This window comes from Polistes dominula, unplaced genomic scaffold (genome assembly GCF_049000335.1).
Source record: "Polistes dominula isolate Pdom_NZ unplaced genomic scaffold, Pdom_raw_medaka contig_24, whole genome shotgun sequence".
NCBI classification, from domain to species: Eukaryota; Metazoa; Arthropoda; class Insecta; order Hymenoptera; family Vespidae; genus Polistes; species Polistes dominula.
In genome coordinates, this window is record NW_028301150.1 from 462,577 (window position 1) to 483,695 (window position 21,119).

The 21,119-nt window shown below is 31.7% G+C and overlaps 3 protein-coding genes across 3 annotated transcripts; all 3 read right to left on the reverse strand.

Moving 5' to 3' along the window:
* Positions 1–6: 6 nt before the first annotated feature.
* On the reverse strand, positions 7–1,768 carry Vps24 (vacuolar protein sorting 24). The gene is made up of 4 exons (XM_015326259.2): positions 1,611–1,768; positions 1,472–1,532; positions 999–1,393; positions 7–918 (listed from the first exon to the last, which is right to left on the reverse strand). The coding sequence occupies exons 1-4, from the start codon at positions 1,653–1,655 to the stop codon at positions 748–750; spliced, it is 672 nt and encodes a 223-aa protein (XP_015181745.1). The 5' UTR covers positions 1,656–1,768; the 3' UTR covers positions 7–747.
* Positions 1,769–2,233: 465 nt separating this feature from the next.
* On the reverse strand, positions 2,234–6,103 carry LOC107069155 (uncharacterized). Its single transcript, XM_089177612.1, has one exon. It carries the CDS (start codon positions 6,101–6,103, stop codon positions 2,234–2,236), a length of 3,870 nt encoding a protein of 1,289 aa, XP_089033738.1.
* A 1,659-nt stretch (positions 6,104–7,762) lies between these two features.
* On the reverse strand, positions 7,763–20,971 carry LOC107069156 (uncharacterized). Its single transcript, XM_089177821.1, is given in 11 exon segments — positions 7,763–8,184; positions 8,187–8,817; positions 8,928–11,549; positions 11,622–11,769; positions 12,057–12,322; positions 12,407–12,540; positions 12,633–12,760; positions 12,834–13,041; positions 13,119–13,274; positions 16,024–16,145; positions 16,777–20,971. Coding segments are annotated over 11 exon segments (4,965 nt in total). The 5' UTR covers positions 16,968–20,971; the 3' UTR covers positions 7,763–7,825.
* Between the last annotated feature and the right edge of the window lie 148 nt (positions 20,972–21,119).

Consider the following 21,119-nt stretch of genomic DNA (forward strand, 5'->3'; position numbering starts at 1 on the left):
AGCATATTATATACAATACATTTATTAAATAGTTGAGAAAGTTTAGTTGATTACAGCCTTAATTAGGTTTTAATTTACAATACTGTTATAAATACAATATTTACAAATAACCGGAAAGCATTATAATTTCAAATGAAAGTTCATTCTGTGATAGTCATCTGATTATACAAGATTATTTATAAATATATCTATGTTTCGTGATTAATTTCATGAGTGAATTATAGAGTAGTACTTGCTCCTATAATTATTGTTACATTATTCAAGACTAATACTAGTTTTAACATATTCCTTCAACTTATTTGATAAAGTTTGTTGTTTAGTTACAAGTAATATACTAGCGCAGTATTTTTCTATTATGCATTATCAAAATAAATTAGTGTAAGTGGTGTCTATTTCAAAGCCAGCTTCTCAATTTATTCATTAACATAGATAGTGAATATTTGGTAAAATATAACACTTATAACAAAGATATAAAGATTGTTAAGTATGTATATAAAACTTGTATTAAAATAATATTGTTTAAAAAATTGCATATGCTTAGAATTTGTATAGTTAGTTTGAATCCTATTGTGTTCTGTAAAAAAAAAAGAATGTATACGCATTAGAATGCGTTGAAAGTTTAATCGAGATAATCTTATCTGAAGTAAATGTTACTTTGATCACTATATTAATTCTTCTAAAAATTGCAATTATAAAAGGTGTCAAATATTTCGAATTTTACCAACACAAATAATTTATGTATTAAGACTAACTGCGTAAACTTTGTAATCTATTTTTCATTTCTTCGAGTTCTTTATCGTCATCGACATTCTCTGTATCGACATCTACAGATGTAGATGTAGATGGAACCACACCAGGAGTTTCTGTAACAACGGCAGGAGCTGTTCCAAGTTGTCCTGCGGTAACTTCCCATAAAATCTAAAAAACAATCAACAAATAATTGGTGTTTTATATCTAGTATATATAAATTTCTGTAAAGTGTAAGTATGCTTAATTACTTTATCGACTTCTTCATCAGCTTCATCTTCCATGTCTTCAGATTCTTCTATAGAATCCATGGTTTCATCTAACATTTCTTCAATAATACCAGCTTTCATCATTTCCTTGGATAATTCTCTCATAGTAGCTGCGACTTCAGGTACTCTCACTAACGATTGCATAGCTTGCATAACTTCTGTCGACTTAGAAACGGAACCTGCAACTCTTATTGTTGCTAATTGATTTTTCATTTGTAAAGAGACAGAATTTAAGTGAGCCTTTGACGTATACAGTTTGTTACATGCTTTCCGGGCATGTACAATTTCTTTAGCAAGAATTTTACATACATCTTTGTCATTCTTTTTAGCAGCTTCCTTTAAGGAACGCTTTACCTTTTCTTCTTCTCTTTGAATTGCTACATGTAAACATAATATATACAGATAAAAGATATTAAAAATTAATAGTTATTTAGTTTGTCAATAATATGACTCACCTCTAACTTGTCTGTCTAAATTATAACCTTCTTTTCTTAATTTATGGGTCCATTCTTGGACCTGTAATAAAACGTAACTTTAATCAAATGTAATTGAAAGTAATGATAGAAATACATTTTATTAGATTTTGATCTTAACCATTTCTTTTGGATCTTTTTCTTGGGTTCTACCAAATAAACCCATCTTATAATAATTTGAACGTAGTTGTCAAATTTCGTGTAGACACACGCGACCTTGCATATATTGTGCTAGATATAATTTTAAATGCCTTCGTCACACTGTCAAGAAATACATAGTATGTTTAGTATAAGTGTTGCTTACCTGTTCATATCACTCTCTACATTACCAACAGTTGGATTGTGGCGCTAGCGTAGCCATTAGTTTTAGTTTCTTTTTTTAGTTTTTTAATATGTAGATCATGAGTAAGGTAAACAATTATTAATTCATTGATCAAATATAAATAATTATTGCCATACAACGAGAAAGAATATTGTGAAGTCAAAATGATCTCCATGAGGGTTCAAAGAAATTGCAGGAAAATTAAAAAATTCCTATATATATTCACAATTATCAAAAATTAATTAAAACTAGTTTGAAAAAGTTTTTAAGAAAACTTATTGTAAAATAATTTATGAAGGAATATATAAGGTATTTAGTATTATAATCTTTATTTTATTATTCTTTTAAATATCTTACAAAAGAATAGAAAAAGGAACATATATAATTTATTTACATATTACATTTTTATTGACAATATTTCTTTATTCGACAAATAACGTTCTTAACCAATTTACTAAACTTTTAAGTACATCAGTACCTTTATTTGAATTTTGTTTTATGGCACGTTGTTGTCTAAATGCTTCACGAGTTTTCTGCATCTTCTTAATAAATTTCATTCTACGAAAAATTGGATTATTTTTTGTACGTTCTTCACTTTCATCTTCATAAATATTTTCTCTTTCTTTTAGATTATCGTCATCTTTCATGATTTCGTTGGATAGGTCGATGAATTGTTTTTTTAATTTAACATCGATGTTATTTTTATCAATTTTATTGATAGATTTTAATTGATTAGACATATCATTGTCTTCTTCCATATCGTCAAGATTTAATCTCAAATTATACGTTTTAGCAAAAGCTACTACAGGTAACATTACAATTTCGATATTATTATCATCTAAATCATTCAATTTTTTATTTAATATCGTCGATCTCAGAATTCGTTGTTTCGATGATTTAGATATTTGATCATCTTGGTCATTAAAAGCGTAATCATTTACATTGTTCATTTCTGTCGTACTTCTTTTTATCAAATGTATGTTTCCTTCGATTGGTACATAACAGGGACAATTTTTCTGTAAAACATTTTCACAAATCTTTTTTGAGATCAACAAAACGTACGAGCCATCTTTCAATTTTTTAATTTCCAACGGAAATTTCACATTTTCTCCCACGTAATACATCTCGGAATTTTGCAATTCTGACAAATCGTGTTTACCCTTATCGATTTCATTCAATTGATTTTCTTTCATTTTGTTCTCATAAGTGAAATTTTCTTCAGAATTAGAATCTTGATGAATGAAATTTTGATAAGTCGTAGAATCGTCATTATTGTTCTCATTTACATCTTTTTCATTTTCTCTGTTTTCCGAGCTATTATTTGTGATATCATCTTTGGATGCTTCAGAAACTATGGGATTACTTTCAGAAGGAGTATCCTTTGATTCGTAATAGTCAATTGTTGTTTGAACTTCTTTGCTAAAGTTAGTAACAATTTCTCGTGTATCGGCGTTATTCTCTATTTTACAAAGAGGACATTTCTTTTTATCTTGCAAGGATCCTTCTACGTTCTCCGAAGTGGGATTACCAACTCCGACAAAGGAATTTTGTGGTAACCTAAGTACTTCCGATTCATTAGTCTCAGCTTTATTGCTACTACTTTCATTCGATTGTTCTTCTGGCTTGGATATTCCAGGAATTTCTTCATTTATGTTAGCAACATTTCTCGTAGATGTTCTTTCAAAAAGAGGAGTTGATTCTCCTCCTCCTCTACTATTCTGATCTTCTTCAACATTTTCCCCATAAAATTCAGTACTGGAAATGTATCTATCTGGAATATCATTTGAATAATTATTTGTTTCTATTTCATTTGCATTTGTAGAATACAACTCGGTTAATAAATCATCAGTCGTACTTTCGAAACTTTCCAATTGATTATCATCTTTCGTAGATATTGTAATTTCTGTCGTTGTCTCGTAATTATTTGTAGTTTCTATCATCGACGGATCTTTCGAATAATTTTGTTCATCGTACGAGTCATCATCTTGTAAAACACTTCCTAAAATATCTCGAATCATGTTCTCATCTATTTCCATATCATCAGTGTTTTCTATTTGATGTTTTGCAGTTTGAATGATTAAATTTTGTACGGTACTGTGTTGTCTAGCTGATTCTAAACCAATCGCAGGATGATAAATGAGACTCTTTAAATGTTCGCGTAATCTTTGAGAAATGTCATGATTTTTTTTTCTTTCAGACGATGTAAGTGGAAGAAGAGTCACCAAGTTGGTTGTCCAATGTCCTGAATGAAATTGATGTTCCTCGACGGTCATCGGTGGAAGTTCTGATTGCATATTTGGTAAGAGATTTAATGTATTTCTAAGAGTTTCTCTAATCACATTGCTAGATCCTTCATCGTGCAAAGCGTTTCTAGGTATTCCGAAATGTGTTGATAAGTGATCTTTCACCTTCTTAACGATTACGTTCTCGATTGGCGTTAACGATAAGAGAGATTGCAAATGCGGGATTCCAACAATCTCTGGAGATAGTTCTACTTTATCGGACGTTTTATTAAAGTCCTTAAGATCATCAGGATTTATATCCTTTGAACTGAAATGATTTATGACCGTTTTAATCGAATTTACGAGCTGTTTATTGTCGCAGAAAAGTAAATGATGTGTCGTCGATTCAACGTCATCGTTTGAAGTTTTATCAAGAGTTCGGTTATCAATGTTTTCATGATCATCGATAATCGTAACTGGATTTAAGGTGGTATCGAAGTTTTCAGATAATTTCATGAACTCTTCTTCGTTAGGATTATTAGTTTTATCATGATTTACTTTTTCAACTGTAAAATCATTGATCGTTGATTCTTCATCACTTTCTGAAGATTCTATCGGTGAAGTGATAACGTTTGACGAAGCATACTGATTTGAAATATCTGTCGGATAATCATAATCCGACATGGTGTTCTCTAAAAATGAATCGATCGTTGTCTGCTCGGATTTTTCTGTATTCGTAATTGGAGAAAAATCATGCGTGTCGTATTTTAAAGCTGTTTTATTATCTGGATTATTATTATCGTCTTCTTGATTTTTGTTAGTCGAATGTTCTCTTCCTAACACATCGTCGTTATATTCTGTAGTTGTTTCATCTGTATTTACAGTATTTCCTATAATTGAATCGATTGAATTCGTGTAGCTTACAGTTGTTAAAACATCTTGCGAATTAGTTTGATCGTCCGTTATCTCTGGAATGTTTGTAGTTTGTACATTTGGTAAATCGTTAATTAAATTCGTCGTACTGTCCTTGGATAAATTATAATCGTAAGTAAATGGGTTGCTATTTGTATTAATTTCATCAGTGATGTCATCAAGAGAAGTAAGAGTCGTCGATAATTGATTTTCTTCTTGAGAATTTTGTGTTTCTCCAAGAAGAGAAATTTCAGTGGAATTCATGGTCGAATATTCTGGAGTGTTCGAATCAATATAGTTTTTGTCCGAAGTATAATACATCGTTGATTGTTTTATGAATGAAGAATCATCGTTCGAAGTTCGATAACTATCGGTTATAACATAATTCGAAGTTTCAGATATAATATCCGATGTGGTAAAATCGTAATAATCTTTGTTAGCATTTGCAGTCGATAGTTTCATAGTTATTCGATCATCATCATCATCATCAAGATCATTTTCTGTTATCATATTGGATTTTGTAGAATCGTAATAATCATAATTATTATCGTATGTATTTGGTTGTTCAACAGATGATGTATCGTAGTAATTAAGAATCGATCCGACCTTTCCCTCGGATAAGTTATTGTTATTTTTATTGAAAGATTTGCAAGCTGTTGCAGCAGCAAGCATGCATACTTCGCGACCGTACAATTCTATACATTGTAGCATATTTGCATCGAACGAATCCTCATCGATTTCTTTATCCGAATTTGGGTCATTCTCTTCATGGTCAGGATAATTCATGGTCGTCGAGAAATCATTGTTTTTCTTTTCTTCTTTAGGAATCAACGTATTCAATTTGTCATACATTTCAGATGGATTATTTGTCGCAACAACATGTTGCTTAACCGGTGTTTGTTGATTGTTCATTGAGTTTTGTTGATATTGTTGAGAAACTGGAGCATTAATGCCGATCGGAGGCTCAACTTGTTCATAAGTGACTCGAAAAGGTACGGTTAAGGGATAAACGTGAGGTGGTATTCCATGAATGATGGGTAAATACTGCAGATGCTCGTAATTTCCATAATTTGAATTTAATTCGTAAGGAATTGTTCCGTGTAATTTCGATGATAAACGTGATGGAATTTTCGATATTTTATAATTATTTGAATTCATTGCTCCTCGATATTTATCTCTTTTCAATTTATTTTTGTTTAATGAACGAGGAGCAAGCAATTTATTTCTCAATTGACAATCCTGACAATCCTCCTTTCGACAATAACATACTAATTTATGCGAATTTTCACGAAATTTTTGATCAAATGGATTAATCTGCTTAAAATCGGTATGGGGATTTAGTTCAAACGATTCCGCAAATTCGTCGTCGTCGTCGTCGTCGTTGTTGTTATTATTCTCGGTCGAGTCTTTTTGTTTATGCCTTTTACGAATTTCTTTGAACAAACTAATACCTACGTACGGTTCTCTTGTTTTTTCACCTTTTACAACAGTTTTATCCTTGTATTTTTTACTTAATGGTATATTCGTTGTAGTACATAGTGCCGATTTGCAAAGTTTTATTGCTCCATTCTGAGAGCTTTTCTCTGTTATTTTGTTATCAAAATTTTGGCGTTGTTCCTCTTTAATCGGTACTACAAATTCGAAGGATCTTTTAGTTCTTGCAAATTGCGTATCGTCATTCGAAGAATACGCATTGGTCTTCGATAATCTGTATTAAACAAAAATAAAAGCAAATCAAATGAAAATACATTTATTTAGTCAAATATTCGTCGTATTTTGATTCATCAAAATAACTGATGTTTGTTAATTGCAAGTAATTCGAGTCCATTAACAATTAATGACTATATTTATGACTATAAAACAAAAACTTACTCCTTTTGGTTGTCATCATTGTTTAACTGTTTCGAACTAATAATAGCGATAGCACAAATTAAATGAATAATTATGATTTTATACATTTTAATGAAATTGCTTTTTTTCTATTTATATATTTCGTTGCACTGCAATATTTCTGTGTTTTTTTTCTTTTTCTCTCACTTTTACGTTTTACTGTGATATCTTTACAGGTTTTGCATTGAACTGGTTGGAAATGCACGCGATTACTATCCTCTTTAGCAATGCGATGCTTTTTTAAAAGCAATTTTACGATGAAGGTTTCGTATATCTGCAATCGTTGCATAATTATGCAACCGAATTATGCTTGATTAATAATAGTATTATGAAATATATAAATTCACGTCATTTTACGATGAACTGATTATCATTGTTTCAAGTAAGATGACATTTTTGGATTATTTTCATGAATTATTATTATTATTATTATTATTATTATTATTATTATTATGCACTTTGGATAATAATCTTTAAATACAATAACAATGTATAAAGTAAATATATTGATCGTTAATTACCCTTTCTATCTTAAATACTTTAATAAATCAGATGAATATTTATTTGAAAGCGTACTAATACGAAATAATTAAACGAATTAACGGCATTACTTGATTTACCTTTTTTTCTTCTTTTTCTCTCTCTTTTTATTCAAATAAATATTACCTCTCTCGACTTATAATTATAATTTAAAATTAATTTGTGCGGGCCGCAGATACGCGGTATATTAAAGTTAAATTAGAAAAAGGGGGATCGTAATAAATTATTGTCAAATATTATTTATAGATATTAGTTTTATTTCAACATTCTTATTTTGTATATTTCAAATTTTATAAACATGCGTGTAGTTTATTACAAATTCCATGTTTTTGATTAATTGTAAGTATTAACGAGCTAATGTTGCACGATTTTTATTGAAAAAAAAAAAAAAATATATAAGAATGATATTATAAATATTATAATAAATATCAAATGATGTCATTGAAAAATTTATAATTTGTCATTAAATATACGAGTAAAGTTAAAGAAGAAAGTGAATAATTTTTGTAGATTCATTATCATACTTTGAAAAATATTTTCCGTTTTCATAGGCGATGTTACATTTTGCAAAATGTTATTATTTTTATCATCTTTCGGTAAAGTCTCGTTAAACTTTTTATCGATGCTATCCGTGACTTGTTTCAAGGACGATTCTGTTAGGTTCTGCGCTTTATCAAATCCCTCAGTTATCATTTCTTGTAATTTGGGAATAGACCCTCGAAGAAACGATGATTTATTATTACCACCATTTGGTTGATCCCTTTGGCCATTATTTTTCATCACCAAATCGTGCCGTGAAAAATCTTTCCAAAATTATCTACCGCGTTCGTCTCTTCTTTCCAAATCGATAATGGATTGAATTCCCAAACTTCTTCAAGTATCTCAGATTTTTTATTTAAATTTTCACGATCTATATCTTTCCATGGTGATTTATCGTCATTTTCTTTCATGTAATTGTATACGTGTTTTACATTTAATTTTGAATCGTCACGATTTATCTCATTGTTCAATATTTCTCTGTCAAATTTGGTCAATTCTTCGCTGCTAGTAGATTCATTTTCTTTCAGTTTATTATATTGTAAAAATTGATTATCATCTAATAAAATGTGATCTAATTTTTCCATAAGATCTGTATCTTTGGATAAAGGAATGGTGTTTTCGTCTCTTCGTGTACGACGATTAACATTAACATTTTCTCGATTTTTTCCAATCTCAGAAATGTCTTCAATTTTTTTCACATTTTCTATCAAATTTGGGATTATTCTAATCGAATAAATTTTCTTTCTTAGATCTTCTCTCATTGGTTTAGAATTGTTTCCTTTCAAATTCGTTGAATTATTAACAATATCATCAGATTTTTCTGATATTTTATAATCGGATTTCATTGTTTTCGCGGATTCGTCGTAAATATAACCAATGGGTATTTTTATGGTACGAATAATCTATAAAAGAAAAAATTCAAATAAAAGATCAATAAATAATGCCAGACATTTATTTATTACATAATAATAATAATAACATTCTTTAAGTAGTCGAATGAAAATTAATTTACCTCAGAATTATCCGACAATATTTCTTTCCCTTTACTTTGATAAACATTCCTTAGATTTTCGTTAGATTTTCTTTGATACTGAAACATCCATGGATTTTTCTCCTCTTTAGAATCGACTAAAGCGTAATATTCTTTATCAAAGGTAACTTGATCTTTATCGTATCGTTTACGTTCATCTAAAATATTATATGGTAATCTTAATAATTGAATTAATTTTGATTTAGCATTGAAATAACTTGTAGGTTCGATCAATTTTTCTTGAATTTGTTTGGAAGGTTTAATGACAACGATTAAGGGAATCAATTTTCTTTCATTTTGATCTATTGATCTTTCTTTTTGCAACATATCGTTGATGTGTTGTTTATTAATTAAAACGTATGGTTTTATTTTCAAGTCTGTCATGTTTTCTTCATCGTTTTTGTTATTTTTTACACTTTTCGATATTTCCCTTTTCAAGTTTATTTTCATCTTATTCTCATTAATTTTTGTTTCCTTCATCACGTCTGACATTTTATCCTCGTATTGATCAGCAGGAATCTTCTTCACCTCTCTCGGGACTAATTTTAATCCTATCATCTTCGATAATTCTCTACGTTCTCTGTGATTATGCTGATTTTGTTTTTCTTTTAATTTATGCGTACTCCTCTTTTCATTTTCATTTATTTTCTTCATAACGTTTCTTATTTGTTTTTTAATCCTTCTTGAAGATTTTTCTCGTTTGAATTCTTTTTTTGCAGTTTCGATTTCTTCTTTAGACGACGTGCTATTACTAATCCCGATTTCAATAGTTTTGGTCTCCTTCTTCGTGATGGATGTAATATTTTGTGAAAGATTCGGAATAATCTCAAAAGAATCTTTGTTATAATTAATCTCTTCTTTCGTTTCTTTGATTTGCCCCGAAGGGCCACGAAAAAATTTGCCTTTCTTTGTTTCGAGTTCATCATCACTAACATTTAATTCGTCTTCGAGAGTCTCTAATAATTGATTTCTAAGTTCTGTGTTCATTGCAGATGAATCATTGGTTTCATGATCATCCATTTGATCGAGTTCTGAATTAATGGATTCTACTAATTGTTCATCTAATTTTTCCAGTTGTTCAGCTTCATAATTTTCTACGTTTTCATGACCAGATTCTGTAGTTTCTTCGTACTGTTCAGTTTCATCATTTTCTATGTTTTCATTACCAGATTCTGTAGTTTCTTCGTACTGTTCAGTTTCATCATTTTCTATGTTTTCATTACCAGATTCTGTAGTTTCTTCGTACTGTTCAGTTTCATCATTTTCTATGTTTTCATTACCAGATTCTGTAGTTTCTTCGTACTGTTCAGTTTCATAATTTTCTACGTTTTTATTACCAGTTTCTGTAGTTTCTTCATATTGTTCAGTTGTATTATTTTCTATGTTCCTTTTACCAGATTCTGTAGTTACTTTATAATTTTTGTTTGCACGTCGTTTTACCACCTTACAAGGATTGAATTTCGAATTGTCGTTGAAATTTCTGATCACTCTACATTTACAATCCTTCGAATTAGCTTCATCCTCATCGATCATTTCTTTCTCCAGTATCGTATCCATGTTTGTTACCTTCCTCTTCGATCTTTCAGCTTGTTTCGAATCGATATAAGTCGGAATGTTCATTGGCACACCGATCGATTTGGAATAATGTAAAACATCAAGATCCGTCATCTTGTCTTCCTCGATAGTAGTAGTCATGGCTCTTCTTCTTCTTCTTCTTCTTCTTCTTATTTCAGGCAACGTTAATTTAGTTTTACCTAGGGAAGCCACGAATGAGTCTTCGAGTTTGGATCCTTGAGTCTTTACTCTAAAAGACTCTTCGAGGTTTTCTTGATTGCTTTTGCTTGCTGAAGAGTCTGAATAATAGTTCATTAGCATATTCACGGTATTTTCCTTGATTCGTCTCCCTTCACCGACACCTGAAGCAACGTTTGTGACGGGTTTTGTCTTGCCGTTGTCTTCTTTGTTATTTACTTGATTTATCCAGTGTTTTTGAATATTTTCACCTTGCCAGATGTTCTTATAATAATCATTTGAATTTTCTTTCATATCAACATTCTCTATGCTCGTAGTTTGGTCAATTTCATTCGGCATATAATCACGATAATCATTGTCAACGTTTATCCAAGTATTTTCAGGCTTGGTATGATCGATCGTTACAATTTTATATCCTTTTTCTTCTATTTCTTTTTCCTTCTTCGTATAATCGTAATCCATGTTTTTTCTCGTAGAATCATCAATCTGTAAAAGTACGTCAACGTTCGGCAAATTTTTCATCTTTTCTTCTTCTTTGGTGGAAAATCCATATAAATTATTCTCAGTGTTTTTTCCTTCATTCTTTTTACTCGTCACAATCCAAGATCGTTTGATCCTTCTTCGATCGTATTTTTGATCGGTTTTCAAAAAATCCGAAGAAAATTTGTCGAAATCTTGATTCGATCTACGAATGGATTCGCTCATTGTCGACCTTTTTCCCTTATTTTTATTACGCTTAATGGTTTGATCATAATCGATTAATCGTTTTTTTCTCAGTATCTCATTTTCCTTTATCAATGTTTTCACGATAACATTTTCCTTTTCAATTTTGTGATCCATACAGGAACTTATCTGCAATAGTAGAAGATTATTTCGTATTTTATTCGTAAAGATAATTTTTCTTTTTTTTTTTCTATGAATTACCTTTTGATCGGGAACAACCCAGAATCCAATTCCACCTGACGATAACTCGATACTCAAGCCCTTTTCATTGTTATATATAACTGGTTCCAATAAGGGTAATTCAGTATCTTTAAATAAACTCAATGGTTTTCCATTTAAAAGAACAGTTCTGTTAAAAGCAAGAATACATAAATGCTATTTATATAAAAAGGTAGTATAGTGGTAGTAGTAGTGCTCGAACAAATACATTTTACGATGAATATTAAAATATAATCGTTGTATTAATTGAATTATTTATTATTCGCTCGTTGTGTATTCGATTAATTGTAAGCAATTTTAATGAAATTAATTAAATTGAATAGTCGATTAATTAAATGGGCAAATAAATGAAACGACGTATCATTTAAATAATCGAACGTGTTTATATTAATAGTATTACGATAAAGTTCAACTTACTTAGCGTACATAGGATTTTCCGTATCAAATCCTGGGGTTAAAATGTACTCGTGAAGGTTCTTTATTTTGAAACCCTTAACGTTAGCTCGTATTTTCATTGGCGTTAGATTTATACCAAAGATCGTTAAAGCTCCTCTCTGATAAATAGCCGAAGCTTTCGTACATTGTACGTAAAAGTGAACGTGACTTTCGTTATCCATTTGTATCCTTGTGTCTAAAATTTCTCGACCAACCAGTTTCTTGTGAAGTACAGATACCCAATAATCCTGTAAGAGGTTACTAACTTTACCACTGTAATAACGTCAATAGTAATCGCTTTTGTAAGTTCGCTAACAAAGCGATCAACTTACTGGAGTTGGTTTCGAGAGATCGACTGGTTGTCTCATTAGAACTTCTATACCAAGTTTAGCGGTATTTCCAAGTCTGTTGGTCCAAGCAAGAGCACCGATAAATTGATTCTTCCTTGGCTCTCCTTTAGATTCGGCTATCGTCGAATGAATCAAAGAAAAAAAAATCATCTAATTAATGCTAATTTATTATTTCATCGTGGATTTTATTTGTCGAAATTTTCTTTACCAATCCAAAGCGATTTTTTCGCAACATCTTGTCCTAGAATTTCGTAGAGATTATTCTTATCTGATATCAATTTATCGTTATCCACGAAAACAACACCATCTTCGTTTTCAATAACATTAGTGAAATCTCTGTAAGAATATATTGAGAATTTGTTTTGAACTCAACATTCTATCAATCGAATTTGCAAATGACAATGCTTACGGATGCCACGTGACAGCTGTGAGGGATTCCTCTGTCTCGGTAAAAAATTTCTCCAAATATTCCCGTTGTTCTTCTGTTTGGTAATCGAGCACATCCGGTCCGGTGATGATGCTATTTGAATATCTCGGAATGGCATTCAATTTATTCCGCAAAATTTGAACGTACCTTCCAACGTCGGTACCACTAAAGTTGCATCTCGTTTGGCACTCTGAAAAAGACAATTCCTCGCTTGACAAATTGCCAGCTCGAAATTATCGATCAATGTTCCTATCCTCTCGAACTTACCATATCCCAATTGCCAGCTAGCATTGAAACCCATTCGATCGGTCAAAGAAACGAGATCCACTTGGCTATCATTTGCCATTAATCTTGGCGATATACAGGCCACCACATCGAGTCCGGTCTTTTCAGCCCATTGATTGAGTCGTCTCCAATTATTTTCTACATGTTTTTTTTTTTTTTTAATCAAATTTATCTCCGTTAATTAGCGACCAACAACGCATATCATTATTTTATTTTTCCTTTCCTCGTTTTTTTTTTTTTTTCATTTCTCAATTTGAAATTTGTCAAAATTCAACTTGACGAGCAATAGAGAGAAGAGGATTGTGGATTTTTGGTGATAAGTGTGAGTAGTTGGAGCATGCAGGTTCTATCTGTGGCACCCTCGATCACGTCAGTGCGGATGATAGACGCTTGACTAACGAGTGATCGCCAAAGACTAATGACCGTTCCACGCATGTCCAACGAATTCATTGATAAGTCACGTACGTCAGATACGAATATTTCATTTATCTTCATGCACAGAAAGATACTATTTTCTTTTTCATCCTCAAAGAGTTAATTCTTTATTCGTTACTTCTAATTAACAACTTTCTTTCCTATTTCTTCAGTTTGCTAATAATCTTCGTAATTTATTGTCTTTCTTTAATCTTTTAATTTTTATCATTATTTGTAAAAAACATTACGCCTGTAGGAATGCAACCCTCCAGACACAGTTTGAAAATGCTGCTTGCGAGCGCCATCTACTGGGACGGGATTTTTTTAAGCCCAAACTGTTTATACACGCGTGTATTACGGGTTGCCTATCTTTCGGGCAGAACAAAAATTCCGAGATGTCGCGAGCAAGAAACATTTTCAAACTGTGTTCTGGAGGGTTGCATATCTACAGGCGCACATTTTTAATAATTATTAAACAAATAATTATAATTATATTATACAATAAATTATTCTACTCCTGACCTCGTAACGTGATTTTTTCAAGTTTTTACTTCTAACTTGTGTAATCTACGCACATGTTTCTTTTTTTCCTTTACCAGTCTAAAATAAATACTTGAAAATTTCTTTCAAATGAATTATTTGCATTACGAGTGCGTGAAAAGGTTAGTCGTACGTTTTGTTTCTCATTTTGATTTGCCCACAGTTCGAATGAAATTTTCGACCATAATTCTACCCACGTTTAGGTTCCCCGAACTCTTGTTTGCTTATCCGAAAGTTAAATAGTTATCAGTTCGAGTTGGCGAGGCAAATTTTAGGGTCTGATTACTGTAACTAGGTCTACTGTTTAAACTTGAACACTGGTTACGTTTAATAATACGTCGATTTTATTCCGCAACGTGTATGTAACCATTCTAATTTTAAATCAAAGTAAGCACAGTTTATTTTTTTTCTGTTCTGTTTCTTGTTTTTTTTTTTTCTATTTTGAGAAGAAAGTATACCTGGAAGTGCAATGATTCAGCATCGTTTGCAACGGAGTCTTGACAATTAAGAGTTATCCCCATAGCGATCGTGAGATTAGAGCGAGAGTTAAGTCGGGTTGGATGGAAATGGTTACGAGCAGAGATATAGTCTAGTCTAGGTAGCTTTCTGTTCTATCTTAAATCCCAAATCGTTCTGCGGATTCACATTCGCAATAATGGAAGATTGAATGACGAAGAAGTGTAACTATTCACTTTGATTTTAATCGTTACAAGTGAAATGTAATTTCAAATTCCTTTTCATTAAGTTCCTATTATAGGTAACCCTTTCATACAGATTTACCGATCAATATGATATCTGCAAATAACTTTATTAACTCTTTGAGACACGGTGGGATTACAAGTGTCCCACCTTATTGATACACCGTAATGCACGGTGTATTGCAATAGCTACACATGCTCATAAATTTATATTTCGTCTTATTTACGCAAAACAATTGGTTATTAACTCTTTTTTTTATGTTTTTACATTATTACATTATGTAATACCGTTTATTAATAAAAAAATATACCAATTTTGTTTCATTTAAAACGTAATCAAATTTCTATGCAACACAGGGCTATTTTATTATCTGAAATTCTATGCAGCAAAGAGTTAATCGAAGACTTTTTTCTTAATTTAACGTTAGAAGGATAGAATAATTCAATACTAAGTATCGTGTACTACATTTGAAGATGGTTATAGGAGGTGTTCTTAGGAAATATAATGAAAAATAGTATAAGCGAATTTATATCGCTAACGAGAGAATAGTAAAGCAGAAGAGAAAAGAGCTTAGTAAGTACGAATGGTGGGGTATCGAGTATACGTTGAGTAAGTTTCTCTTCTAGTGAATATAATTAGAATAGACAGACAGTGAGTGTGTTGGAATCAAAGGAAAATCCACCTTTAATTCTCTTTCTCTTTCTCTCTCTATTTCCCTTTTCTCTTTTGTGTAACATATTCGATTCTCGGGATGAAAAGTACAGAAAGCTGCTCGTAGTTTCCTCTTCGTCATGGAATGCACCATTCATGCTTGTGTTTATCGCTTTTCTGAGTCTACGTATGGAGAAGAGCATTGTACATTGTTTTAGCCGGTGAATCCACCTGTAACGGCACATCGCACACGAAATTGCCCGAGGAAGATACATAAACGATCGTGGATTAATATCGGAAGTAGCACGTTGAATGTGATAATTGCAACCGTTTACCATCTAGCGTTTATCTTTCCGAATACACACAGAAAGAGAAATTGAGAGATAGAGAGAGATAAAGAGAGATAAAGAGAGATAGAGTGAGAGGATATGGATATTAATATCCCAATGTTTTTTTTCGTGATACTTTGAAGTTAGAAATGACCATGCCACAAATTAGTAGCATTTTATGTTTTTTATTACTCATGCGTAATAAAAAATTGTATATGCAACTAGTTGCATAATATACTATTTTTGATACTTACCTGAAAATAAGTTGTCTGTGTTGTTGCTATCATCGAGTAGATACGAATTACTTTGAGGCCCACCAAGTCGAAGATATGCGGGACTTAAGGCTCTAGCCATTTGAATACTTCTCTCGTAATTCCTACAAAATAGATATTGTTCGAAGAATGCTATTTATATACTAAACAATTTCTTCAATGGTTTTTCTCTTTCGAACAAATATAAAATATCTACGTTAGTTATCTGTCCCTTCCCCCTTTCGAATCGAGTCACGAAATTTCAATCGAAAACGTACACACACGTTCGATTTCATTTTCGAATCCCCCGGTTCAAATTGAATAGCGTTCTCGTTTAAACCTCCACACGACGAGAGAGAGAGAGAGAGAGAGAGAGAGATGCTCGCGTTTCATTCCAATTTCGTTGAGATTCTCTCGTTTCTCTGTGCAACCAACATCATCCAAAACGTTGATGCATCGTTATTGCATTTTATCGTTGACGTAAGTTTGAACGTTCTTCTCTCTCTCTCTCTCTCTCTCTCTCTCTCTTTTTTTCAATCGAATTTTTGCCAAAATTTGTCAATTTCAATCGTCGCTAATATTATTCCGCCCTGTTCTTTTTTTTTTTTTTTACATTGAATTTATTATTCGCGCATGTATCGTTTCGTTCTGTAATAATTTTTGTTTTGTTTTTTATAAAATTTAATTCAACGATGATAACAATGATCATTAATCGTATCACACAATTTTAACGAGTTATATTAAATTTATACTCACGTTGAATCATCGTTGGACTTAAGTATAATTAATGGATCGATTGTAAGGCTTAAAAATTTATCACCGCCCACTGATAATAATTTGTTCGTGTTCACCTGCAACGTTAATTCCTTCAACGTGACTTCTTCACCCGTCACTAATTGTAAAAGTGCCAGGGAAAATATTAAAAAATTAAATTCGCGTTTTTTCATTTTTCTCGTTAGTTTTTTTTTTCTTCTTCTTCTTCTCTACATAACTGAGAGAACACGCATATATTTTTTTTGTTCTATTTAAAAAAAATATTTCTGATACGAGTAAAGAGAACCACCGTGCGAGTAACAAGCCTTAACGCTACGTTTAATTTCGTTACAACTCTTGACGATTTTTTTTTCGTTTAATGAGGCTAAATCGCGTGGCATCGACGAATAAATAAATAAATAAATAAATAATAAAAAAAAGAGGCCAAATTTTTCCTGTATTTTTTTTTTCTCTTTTTTTTTTTTTTAACGTCCAAGGAGAAATTGCTTAGTCGGAATATCCAACGTGTGTAATTTCACAAGAGCCGCGCGTTGTTACTTTACTCGTTCGAATAAATTACTCAACGAAATTGGAATTTCGATCGACTTTGGATATGATTAATCGATACCACGAGCGCGATATATTTGTGCATGCTCAGCAAGAACCTTCGTACGAAGGTCTTTTCTATTTCGTCAGTTAACGCAGTTGCAGTTTCGTTCTCGAAGTATACATTCATTTGACTTTGTTGAATTCCTAACATATTTGTTTACTTGTATCCGAATGAAATTATTTGTAAATTTGTGTTTTTATTTTCTTTTAATTTTGATTGACATGCATAAAGTATTTATTAACTCATTGCGGCATAGAATTTCAGATAATATAAAAATAGCCCTGTGTTGCATAGAGAAATTTGATTACGTTTTAAATTAAACAAAATTGGTATATTTTTTTTATTAATAAAGGCATTATAAATAAATATCAACTTATGAGCATGTTGTAGCTATTGCAATAAACCGTGCATTACGGTGTATCAAAAAGGTGGGACACTTTTAATCCCATCGTGCCCCCAAAAGAGTTAAACGAAGTATATAATTTTATATCTGTAAACATAATAATTAAATTATGGGAATAGGAGAATAAAGAAGTGAGACACTATTCATTTGGTAACATGATTGATTTTTATTACATTTTTTTTGTTCTCATTCTCAGTGGTTAGAACTAAATAACATAAACGCATAATCTTACTTTAATGATTTACTTTATTTTTTTTTAATTTTTTTTTATTTATTTTCCTTTAATTTCACTTTTTTCCCTTTAATTATTTAATCGTAATAATATCGCTATCTTATCATTTTTTTTTTTCTTAATTATTTATCTTTTATTAAGAACTATAACGGCGAGGCGCACCCCGAACTTGTGTTCATCGTATTTCTTTTTCTCACCCTCACCCTACCTCCCTCCCCACCACCACCCCCCTTCTTCCCTCTCCTTTTCTTTTTACTTTATACCCATTCGTATTATTATCTTCGTATCGTCATCCCTCTCGTGGATGTGAAGGAATTAAAAAAAAAAAAAAAAAGAAAAATGTAAAAACAACAACAGGGCATCGAGTCATTTTCGTTTTACAATGTAAGAAAGGGGGAAAGCTCGGTATTTTTCTTTTTCTACCTTTCTTTTTTGTTCTAGTTATTTTCCTATTTCTCCTCGTGTCCCTGTCTCTCTCTCTCTCTCTCTCTCTCTCTTTCTCTCTATTTCTCACGTTTTCGCAATATCGCACCCATTTTCTTCCTCCCTTTTTTCTTTTTTCTTTTTTTGTTCATTGCTCGCTTTTGTTCTTTCAACCCTCTATCGTTTACGTCCTTCGTTTACGGTTCTTTAAATTCCGATCCGACTTCTTGAAACTGCGGAAAGTCGTAACGGTTGCTACGCTCCTCCTTTTCGACTCTTAAAACGCGATTCTACGCGAGAGTTGAAACCTTTTTTACTATCTCCCTCCCCGTCCTATCTACCTCCTCGAGGTCTATTTTTCCCTTTTGTTCCAGTTTTCCTTCTATTCTATTTAAAGTAGAACGGAAGTAGAGAAGAAATCCGACATCGAGGTTCTTAAGAAGGGAGAAGAATCCACAAATTTTTTCCTTCGACTTGCACAATTCTCAAATTTTCCGATATTCTTCTTTCCTAGTTTTATTTTATTTGTTTTTTGGTTTGTTTTTGTTTCTATCTTTTCTATCTTCTCGCGTTTCTACGTCGTTTTAAGGATCAAGGGAGTTACGAATGGCAGAAAAGTAGGTCTCCTTGCATTTTTAAACATTTCCAAAAACGAACCCGTGTGTGTGTGTGTGTGTTACACGTATTCGTTAACGTTCCAATGTGTTTACCTAATTTTACATCAATTTAATGATCACGAGCACCCCCACCTTCCCTTTCTCTCTCTTACGTACCAACGCAATTATCAACAAAATCCGAGTTTTCAATTTCGTGTGAATTTTTTGTTGTTATTTTTGTCGGGTCGTCTGCCTGTTCGTAACTTTTTTATATTTTTAATATGTTCTTCTTTTTTTACTTTTTAGTTTCATGTACGTATTTACACGTACATATACATATATACAGATTCGTAATATACTATCGTCGAGTGTAAATGCATTTATGCATGTATCATCTCTATATACGTATGTGTATATACACGTATGTACGTACACGTAACGCTATATCGTTTTTTGTTTTTTAAATGTTGCTTGGTTTTTTTCTTTTTTTCGTAAGAACATGTAATATACATGTACATATATATATGTATGTATATGTATTCATGCAGAAACGGCGTGTCGAGTTCGCGTCATGTGTAATTTGTTTTTTTTTGGTTTCGTGCGCATAAGTGTAATTATACATACGTGTAAATGAGTCGCGCTTGCTTAACGTCTAAAATTATTATTTCAATTTTTATATCAATATATTTATATATATATATATATATATATAATATGTATATATCTAACAACAATATATATATAATATATATATATAATATTATCATCATCATCGTCCCCTCCCCCACCCACCAACCAAACCCTTTCTTTCTTTCCTTCCTCTACTTTCTCTCACTCTCCCTTTTCTTTTTTTTATCTTTTCATTATGCATATTCTTTTTTATGTATATATGTACGCGTTATCCCTTAACACATTCACACCGGATTTGTACCATCGGTGGCTCGTGTTAGACTGTCCCAATCGGGCGACACGTACCACTGGTGGTCAGCACTAGATTTTTTTATCGGGCGTCGCCCTTTGTACCATCGATGGTACCACCTTGGTCCAGGTTTGAACAAGCAAAATTCACGTGCCGTCAGATGAGAAAGCGTACCATAGATTCAAACGCCGTCCTACAACGCAGACACTAAAAATCGGCGCCGTCGTGTGAACATGTTAAATGTTATACAATATATATTATTAATTATATTGAACAAAAAGAAACTCTCGTTTTGCGTGATTTTTTCCCAATACCAATAATAATTGAATTTTGCATTATTTTATTTGTTTATAGCCACTACGCGCTCGCTATTTTATTTATACAAGGGAATGTTACTTTTACTTTCTTTCTTTTTTTTTCCACACCCTTCTTCCCGTGTATAACCTTCAGTCTCGTGTTAAACTCTCCTCGTTACTCGCGTCTCCGAACCAACCACCACCATCACCACCACCAACCCCTGTTCCTTTCTCGGTCATTATTTCTATTTCTTTCTTTCTTTTTTTTTCTTTTTTTATCCTAGTCGCGTTCGCGAATAAAATTCCGTTGTCCTTGTTTTCGTGCGAGCAAGAATTCGTGCGATTTTTATGAGCACGGCTAAATGTTCGAAAAGTTCAACGATGGTTTTTTTTTTTATTTTTTGAGAAAAATTCATTTTCATTCTCAATTTTTTGAAGAAACTTTGAACAATTCGCGAATGTGTGATATCGTTGGACAGTCGATTAGTGTGAAATCAAAGAAGAAATAAAATATTTAATAAAAAAAAAAAAAAACACGCGAAGAATTAGAAGAAGAAGAAAACAAACAAAAAATTATTGTACCGTGCACACAGATTTTTTTTGTTCCTCTTCACCGAAAGCACTTTTTAAATCTCGCATTTGTTGTTGTTGTTGTTATTATTATTATTATTTATTTTTTTTTTGTTCTTCTAAGCACAGCGCATACACGTACGAATAAAAGGGACTTTCATCGTGTTTTTCTTTTTTTATTTTAATTTTTATTCTTTTTTTTTTTTTGTCGCTATTGTTCATTATTATTATTCTCATAATCAGCACACGAGCACGAGCACGCGCGTCACTGATTTTTACGTTTTCCTTGGTCTTTTG

Coding starts and splice junctions, on each gene's coding strand:
- Vps24 (XM_015326259.2), bottom strand. CDS start 1,655: ATGGGTTTATTTGGTAGAACCCAAGAAAAAGATCCAAAAGAAATG. Junction 1,533..1,610: donor AAAAAGATCCAAAAGAAATG/GTTAAGATCAAA, acceptor GTTTTATTACAG/GTCCAAGAATGGACCCATAA. Junction 919..998: donor CTGATGAAGAAGTCGATAAA/GTAATTAAGCAT, acceptor ATTGTTTTTTAG/ATTTTATGGGAAGTTACCGC.
- LOC107069155 (XM_089177612.1), bottom strand. CDS start 6,103: ATGAATTCAAATAATTATAAAATATCGAAAATTCCATCACGTTTATCA.